The sequence below is a fragment of the Zootoca vivipara genome, chromosome 9 (genome assembly GCF_965207765.1).
Source record: "Zootoca vivipara chromosome 9, rZooViv2.hap1.1, whole genome shotgun sequence".
Taxonomy (NCBI): Eukaryota; Metazoa; Chordata; class Lepidosauria; order Squamata; family Lacertidae; genus Zootoca; species Zootoca vivipara.
In genome coordinates, this window is record NC_142592.1 from 32,979,283 (window position 1) to 32,988,626 (window position 9,344).

General features: G+C 39.8%; 1 protein-coding gene across 1 annotated transcript in view; it reads left to right on the forward strand.

The window, feature by feature from the left end:
* TMTC2 (transmembrane O-mannosyltransferase targeting cadherins 2) overlaps positions 1-9,130 on the forward strand; it is a 184,278-nt gene extending 175,148 nt beyond the window's left edge. The window contains exon 12 of the mRNA XM_035126826.3: positions 5,147-9,130. Coding sequence (XP_034982717.3) covers positions 5,147-5,326 — 180 coding nt within the window. The 3' untranslated portion in view covers positions 5,327-9,130. The remainder of the gene's footprint in view (positions 1-5,146) is intronic.
* Positions 9,131-9,344: the final 214 nt, after the last annotated feature.

The following is a 9,344-nucleotide window of genomic DNA, read 5'->3' on the forward strand; positions in this document are numbered from 1 at the left end:
TCAGAAGAGGAGCTGTGTAGGAGTGAATGGAGAATGCAGGATGTGGTCATATATGCTGAAAAGAGAAATACATAAAAATCAGCCAGTGAAGTGGGGAGACCAAACTGTGTGAGAAAAGGCAGAACAGGAGAAGCAGCAAGATTGAAGCCCTCCAGATGTTGCTGCACTCCCATCAGCCCCGGCAAGCAAAGCCAAAATGCCAGGGTTGATGGGAGTTAGAGCCCAACAAATTAAATTCCCCACCCCTGCTGTAGCGGAACAGAGCATGGCACTATCAACTATCCCTAGGAGACTATAATGCTTGTCGCAGCACACAAATCTGATTCTGGAAAGGTGGTCCTTCCACTCTTTAGCCTCTATAGGCCACTCCCCATTTATGCAGAGGTTACGTTCTGAGGCACCGCATGCTTAAATGCAATTGCGTATATTGGAAACACCATTGAAAAAGGCTGCAAACACCCTCTAAACCTCTAAAAATCCTTGGGGGAAAAAAAACACCCCACCAACTCCACCACAATTGCTCCCTCCAAACCTAATTGCTCAAAATCCAACTCTCTACACGTCTCAGACATCAGTGCAAAGACTCCTAGGATTGCACTTGCGAAGGCTCATGGGATTGCTAGACACTATTTTTGCACTATTTCCCCCCCTTTCCCCCTCTTTTAGCGCTGTTTCTCCCCATTCGTGCCACTTCTGGGTTTGTGCCCATGTGCACGCACACAAATGAGAAGTTGTCTGTACTTGCAAATGCTATATTTCACCTTTTAGTTCACGCCTTAACCTATTGCTTGTTAAAATTCTGTTGCGTAAAGGACATTTCACCTCTTAGGCTGAACCAGTTGCACCCTTATCATGTGCGTTTGCCACAGTACCAAGGTGACTGAGCTCACGCACTTGCTGGCAAACAGTTTTCTTTTTTACTAGCACAGCAAAGTCTGAGGAGTAAGGCAACAAGTTTCCAAAGCCTAAGCAAATGATTAGTTGGGAATTCTCTAATAATGGAATAATTCCTAGAATGCCATAAAGAGACTTCCATTAAAACTCTAATAGGACTTCCAGCTGGCTCCGTTCGATGCAAAGCCTCCGTCTCCAAAAGGAAATGAATGAAGGAGTCGGGTTTCCTTTCATGTGGTGTGTGGGGTCATTTGTTCTGCGGTTGCAGCGAGTTCCACACTATTGCGCTGGTAGCTGCTGACTGGCACCACTCATGTGTCGTAAAGCTTCTTCATCTATCTTAAATCAAAGATTATGTGTTTGGAGAAAAGCCCCAGCAATTGTGGCGGAGGCTTCATTGCGTTCAGCTGGCAGAATGCGATAACACTGGCCTAAGCAGACAGGTGCCATCCATTCTTCTGTTATCCGTGAGCCACAGAGAGAGAGTGTGCCATTGCCAAATCTCACACACCACAAAGCAATGTGGAAGAGTTGCTTGGCCAGGAGGTGGTGGTGCTGTGTGGATGCTTTCAACTTTATGTGTCATCTGTGGGAGAGGAATGACTGTTTCCTTCGGAGGTGAAAACGTCTAAGCTGGGTGAAAATGCTAAATAAATAATATTTCAAACAGGCAAGCACAGAGTCTGCAGAGATATAGGTAGTAAGCAATTCGCATAGTTCCCCATTTCTAATGTTAAACATGACTACCACCTTCCTCCCCCCCCCAGAAAGATATCAACTAAAGCTAGGTAATTAATGTATTACATTCTAGGGTTGCCATATTTCAAACAGTGAAAATTCAGACAGAAAAGTTGTGGGTTTTTTGCAAGATCACAAAAACATTTTCTGCTTTTGAACTATTTTAAGGGGAAACTGGCAAAAATCAGCACTGGCAACATGAGTTACTGTACGTCCAGATTTTCCCGGACATTTAGCCAATTTCTGTCCGGACACTACTGGTGAATGCAATATTCAGGATATGTCTGGGAAATTCTGGACGCATGGCAACCCTATTACATTCTCGGTTGAAGTGACACATGCAGAGAGACAAATGAGGAACGTCCGTATTTAAAAACCAAGTAGAATTCTTATCTTTAAAAGGTTTCTCACACTTCTTTTAATCTGGTGCCCCAATACAGGCCTCTTGGAGTTAGGGACTTCTCCTCACGTCTGCCCATCTCTTGACAATATGTTGACATTGAGAAGGAGTTGTTTCTCATTTTCCAGCAAGGCATCCCTCAGAGGTTCGGAGTGCCATGTTCCTCTGGAGAATTACTTGACAGGGGAAATGTATTTTCTCTGTGGGAAATTCTTAGAATTGGTTCTGTTCAACGTAGGATATGCCTTACGAAAAGGAAGTGAAACAAGCACAAAATGAACTTTCCCACCTATGTAATGTGACTGCAAGGAGAGTGTCCTGTTTTTGTGACATCCCACTGTCAAAACTGTTACCGCTCCAGAAAAATGGAGCCAATCCCAAAATTGGTCTCACATGCAAAAGATTGCTTGAAAATCCAATCTGTTGATTTCATCAGATAAGAATGGACAGGATTCATCCCTCCTAGATTTTCACATTTAGGCTGAGAAAGAGATTTCCACCCAAAAGAAATTAGCTGTCAACTCTGGAGGTGTGTTTCTTTTTTCCTCAGCCCCTGTCCAGTAGAATGGTGTGCTTTCACATATTTCCAGACAGTTCATGGAAGGTATCTGATTTGTTAAGTCTTGCTTTGTTTTCATCTGTGTGTCATAGATGAAGTGTTTTCTGTTCGTAGTATTATCTACTTTACGTGAGTTACTCATGCATTGTGGATACGACTTGCTCTCTGAAGTATCTATGCTGGGGCAGAAAGCTGGGCCAGATGATATTTGTGTCAGCTTCAGAACTTAGAATTTGACAAAAGCAGCTGGTTTATTAGCTATATTTATAGAGAAAACAGGTTGCAAATGTCAACTAGGATAGCGTCTAAATATAATCTGAAATAACATCTAAAACGAGTTTTCACTTTATTTGATATTTAACCTGCTTTCATGAGCTGAGAATGAAAAAGCATGATACTTTTGATACATGTAAACAAGATTGCTTTCAGAGCTAGCAGTATGGTAATCAGGGTGTTGTGTACTGCATGGAAATAAAGGTACTTTATGAATTCATTTATTAGTTCTCCTTGTTTACAATGTTTGAGTAGAATGACATGCTGGCTGTACTGAGAAATAGTGCACGTATGGCAGGTAATATTACTGTTGAACTCTCATTCCCTAACAGAGGGGGGGGGGATTTAGGCTTACGTTGCAAAATCAAAATCTGCAAATGGTAGTCTATATTTTATATGCCCCGTGTTACCTGGTTTGGTTTGCAAAGGGTAAATTCTTTTCCTTTACCCCTTTATTTCCTCTTCCACACCTCATTTTCCAATAAGAAGAAAACAGGATTAAAGAGGACTGTACCATTTATATAAATACATTGGGTAAAATCTCCTTCCTGTCCTCCCCCTGCAAACCAGTCACTTACCCTCCCCCCCAAAAAAAACCCTGCTCTAAAGGATTTGGAGAACATCCAAAGTGTAATTTGGGGGGGGGGGAGAGGGGAGTTCTGGAAGGGTAGAAAGAGAATCCTGATGTTCCATTGCGTAAATGGATTTTGGCTCTGCAAGCGGGTGAACATCATTGGGTGGCACCCATTGATTTCTGAGGATACATATGCCTGTCTCAATTGGAGCTTTGCATTTTGTACACATTGCGGGGAGAGTAGCAAATAATCCAATAAACATCTGGAAAGGGAAGCACTATTTCAGTATTTTAACTGTCATGAAATAACACTATGTTGTTTATAGCGCTATGCCAATTATTATAACTTGGATATTTCCTTTGGCATTCCTAATTCCTTTGACATTCCCTGGAAAGTACATGTGGGATTTGAGCTGCAGAGAAGAAATACGTGCATCTTGAACTTTAGTTACAGTTTCGCCATGAATCTCAGTGGCAACCAGTTGATTTGTCTATGATATGTTCTGGGTAGTAGCGTGTGGTGGTGTAATGATAATTAGCCTTATTCATTATATCTTCCAGTGTATATGCAATAGTGCCTTTATTTTAGTCTCTAACACCATAAAGAGGGAACAGGACATTGGTTGGACTCAGCTCTATGGATCCAAAAACGCATTTAGGTCACAACTTGGCCAGCTGCAGCAATTCAATATTGCTAGCCTATTATTTGGTAGCAAGCTTTTAATGAGATTTCAGCTAGAACAACTCCCTTGCCTGATGCATAATTTTGCTGTTATTTCCTACCCATTTTATGGAGTAGGATGCCAGACGGTTTTGTGGATGCCTCTTGTAAATGTTTGTCTATAATTAATTTTGATTGCCAGAATTCAGGTAAACGCCTGAATTTTTTTTCGCCACTTCTCTTAACACTAATCAGAATAATATGATCATCAGCTTTGCACTTTGAAAAAGACCAAAGTAAGCAAGCCCTTAACTATTACCATAATTTATGAAATATTTAGGTTGATTTAAAATTAATTACCTCTCACGTCAGCCATCAGACTGGCACTGCCCAACCTGCATTACTACATGTAATACCTGTGGTTTGGTCATTAGTTTGGGATGGGAGTGGGAAGAAAACTCTCCCATGTCTACACTACAGTGGGCCATGTCTGATGCACAAAGTCCTATATAGCTCAGGACCAGGATACCTGAAAGATTGTCCCACTCCTTATATACCCAGTTGCTCTGCAGATGACGGCCTCCTGCAGATACCATCTTCTCAGGAGGTCTGTTCCGCATGATATGGGAAGTGGGTCTTCAGAGTTGTGGCATCTTCCCTTTGGAATGCCCTGCCCATAAATATTAGTCAAACACCATCTCTGATGTATTTTTGGGACCTACTGAAATCCTTCCCCATCCAACAAGCCTTTTGACCTGAGATCTTTCCCTGTCTGTATCTGAACTGTAAATGTTTTAAATATGTTTCATTGTTTTATCGTTTGTTATTTGCTGTCTTGAACTCCTTTGGGAGTATGGGTACAAATGTAATAAATAAATAAAAATGCAGTAAGCAGTCAATCAGTCCTTGCCGTTCTTACCTTTACATGCTTTTGTAGACTACAAAAACATGAAGGACTAATTTTTGTGACTTTGGTGAGTGTTATCTAAAGAAAGAAAATACAAAATAAACTTTTAATCACGTTTGCTTCCCCTTTTCTTGCTCCAGTATCCAGCTGCCCTAATGAATCTGGGGGCGATTCTTCATCTCAACGGCAAACTTCTGGAGGCAGAATCAAACTATCTCCATGCCCTTCAGTTTAAACCAGATGATGTCATCACACAGTCAAATCTACGCAAACTCTGGAATATTATGGAAAAACAAGGCTTAAGAACATCTAAAACATGACCTGACATGAGTTGGAAGGGGGGAAACCCGGAACCTTTCTTTGCAAAGGGTGAAAGAAGTCAACTCCAGAACAACTTCCAGGGTGCTATTTTGTTGAGTGCTCTTGTTGGACTGCACTGCAAGTGTCGAAGGTTGTAATTGCTGCTAGGAGAACCTACACGGCTGCTTCTTGGTGTGACATTTTGATAATAATGAGAGAAAGGTGGAAACTCTCTCAGGAGTTTCATGAAGGACTTGATAGTTACTCCCAAAAGCATAAAAATGAATTAGATTTGAAACTGGAGCACTTGAAAGGGGGGCCCTTTCGAGCATATTTGCCAGGCCATCGTAGTCATTTTCACATTGCTCATTTCCATGTGGTTTCTGGTAGAAAAATCATGCTGGCCTATATAACATCCATCCAGTCAACATGGGATTTTAGTAAAGGATATAGGCTGGCTTAAGTTATTTTCTGAGGCTGTAATTCATTAAAATGTATACTAAAACCCAATGTGTTTGCAATTTGTCTTAATATTGTGTATCTCCTTAGGGCTGCCTGCTTATCTGTTTCACAGATGAGTGCAACCATTTGAAAGATGAAACACAATTTGCAATCTATCTTGACAAGGGCACATTTTGTTTCAGCCTGTTGTTAAGAACATTATTTGAAGACATTAACAAATACCTTGTTAGCTGTGTTTTGAGGGGAGTAAGCAGGGGGCAGCAATACACTCACCCAACAGAAATGTCCCCAAGCAGGAAGAATTAAGGCAGGCCGTAGATGTGATAAACAACCATGTTTGTTTTCTTGTATAGCTGCTTTGTTCCTGTCTAAAGTGGGAGTCGTCTGAAAAATGTTGAAATGAAAAGTGTGCATTGAAGAAGAGAGCTGAACATTTCTCAGAGAGCTTTCCTCCGCCAACTTTCTTTATTGTGCTTTATAGATTCAGGCACAGTTATACCAGTTTAGCTCATTTCTGGGACCGGAATCAGGTTGCAAAAAAAAAAAAAAAGTACCCCAAGTGATGCAGAAACAGGATGTAAGGCAGGAAGTACAGATGGAGGGAAATCTTAAACAATTCACACTTTCCAGAACAATCAGATCCAAAACATAGCCATTCTTCGAAGTCGGCACTTTTCCGAATTTTGCAACGCAGTTCCCCAACCAAGCAATGAGCACAAAAATGGATATAACTGAGGGGAAGTGATGTGCAACAAGTGTCCATGAGGTAAAATTGCGTACAGATAGGGAATATTAGGAGACATTTGCACTGAAATTCTGGTGAATTTTCAGGAGGGCAGTTTTTTTAAAAAAAAAAAAATCCACAATCTGATGTGGAGAAGTGAAAGATGAATAATGGAGAAAAGCCAAAATTGTTAGATTTGCCCATGCCTTGCAGGAAGAGGGCTCTGTTTCTTCTACTAGCATGCAACTTTTGAAAAAGAAAAGAGTCCCACACGCGCGCGCACACACACACACACACCACTCTTTAGACGCAAATAGGGCAGGTGCATGAAAAAGAAACACAGAGGAGCTGTCACATTTAGCTTGAGAGCAAGGGACTGTGTAGGACCAGCTGGCCGTGGCACTGCTCTTGAAAGTATGCTGACAACAACTGCATCCATCCACACAGTATAGGTCCTTTAGCTTGAATATTCCATGCCTTGTGGCTCACGCAGGACAGTCGTAAGCATCAAGCTGATACGCTTGATACCTTGTGCCGAAGCGCAGTGCAGCTGTGTTCCTGTTACTACTGTCAAAACAGAATGCTAACCTTTTACTTGCATCTCTGCCTACGGAGCAGCTACATGTTACTAGGACAATTTGAAGACGTGTGCAGTTGGTGAATATGTTTGTGAAATGTTAGCAATGAGATTTATCAGCAGTTTGTGGGAAGGGAAATATTTTGCTACAGGCAGCAAGAAACTAAAAGGATTTAATGCTTTTAGCATCTAGCGAATTCACAGGGTGTTAGACCGAAAGGGATTATGTGACTGACAATGGTTGCCAATTATTTTTGCATATGCTTAACATTTTACATTTGGGGGGGGGGACATTTGTGCAGACTTTCCAACTCAATTTTGCATCTCTTTTTTTTCTTTATCACAATAAAGTGGCACCATTCATTTTCCTTTACATTTCAGTTTATTTGGCATAGTTATTACAATCTGTATTTTTTTTAAATGATAATTTAAAACATATTAGACTGATCTGCGCTCTTTCAGCCATTTACCAACTTCTTTTATTTGGGTAGGCAGGTTTTTAAATGACCTAATAAGATCTATTTCAACATTCATTTCGACACAAGTGGGCATAAATTGAGGCCAGGTTCCAAAAAACAATTTTAGGCATGTCTGAGGGCTTTTTTTTTTTTTACTTCCATGCCATATCACAAGCTGCTACTGAAACTTTTGTTGTTGTTTCAGTGGCCATTTTCAATGAAAGGTGGGGCTGCAGTTTGTGAAATGAAGAGTTAATCATTATGTGTTTTTTTGCATCCTGGCCTTATATCATGGAATACCCTTGAACTGAAGATTATTAAGGGAACTAATATAATCCATTATGTGAAAGTTTCCTTTGATTGAGTATCCATTGCTGCCTACTTCTGGATTAATACATTGTTGACGCTCTTTATTTCTCAACTGCAGCAAAAAATAAAGTCATTACCTAGTGTTTCACAACTGTTGTTAGCCTTCTAGTTTGCTTTTCACGCTGTGTTTTTAAATGTTTTGAGGTGTGTATTGGTGCTTAGAAGGAAATGAGAACACATTTATTCTGTGCTGTTTAATCACTTCAGCTATCTTAATGTATACATGTTAAGGAATCTTGCAGTATTTCTCTATCGGCATAACTACTATTTGTCACTATTTGTAATAGCATTTTGCATTAGATGCACTTTGTTTTTCTATTAGCAAGCTTGGTAATCATAGACCATCAGTTACAAGCGTCTTACAACCCTCTCCTCAATTCTGACTTTTTGACCTTCTGCAGAATCAATGACCTTTGGACTTGGCTCAAGGTGAAAGCCTAAACACTGCTGTTATAACATAGTAGGAAGGAGGAAACTAAAATCTTACAAGTTCGAAATTCAACATTTCTACATTTCAGGTTGAGTCATATGATAACATATTACAGTCTTTAGTACTATAGCCATCATTCCACACCATATTTCTGAGCAGCTATAAAAATAAATGCTAAATTAACATCTAAAACTGGTTCTTCTTTTTTACATTGTAATCATATGATCTACGTAGAAGTAAATTCCATTGATTTCAATGGGCTTACTCCTATGTACTTGTGTGTCGGATTGCAGCCTAATTGGTATCCCCAAATGGCTCAAATTTCAGCTTTCAGATGCAAGCACAACTTCCTGGTTGTAACATTTAACTGTTGCTCTAGCTTCTCCATTTCTTGTGTTTTATTCTTTTTTTTCACATTAATTGCACAAAAGCAGTTCACACTTTTATGGTGGCATTGTCTGTCTCATTTCAAACCACGACAGGTGGAAGTTTTTTTAAAAAAAAAATAAGAAGATTGTTCCATGTTCCTCCATACATTTTCACTATGGGGCTGGGATTTGTAACTTTTCAATTTTGGAATAAGTTTAAATTGTTGTCTCTGCTCAGGGATTTGTGGTGGATATTGCAGACAGTGCTTAAGAAAAAGAGCACAAGTTTACTAAATTAAATTTTTATTTTTTTGAGAACTGTTATTTGTATAAATTATCAAGATTTGTAGGCTTTCCTTTTTTGTAGACATGATTGTTTATGTGCCAGATAAGAAAATCCTTTTTGTTTTCAGTAATAAATGATTGATAACAAATACTTTGCACATGCTGTCATCTATTACACTCGATATTATCACAAAACGAATGATTCTACCCATACTCCATTTAAAGAAGCCAACATTTGGGATGTAAATCACTTGCCAGAACTTCAGATAGTACATTTTCATGTATATTTAAAATAGGTACGTGTCAGTCTTTGCTTGTGAGTGTGTAAGTGTGTGTACTACAGTTACAGTGGTACCTCTACTTAC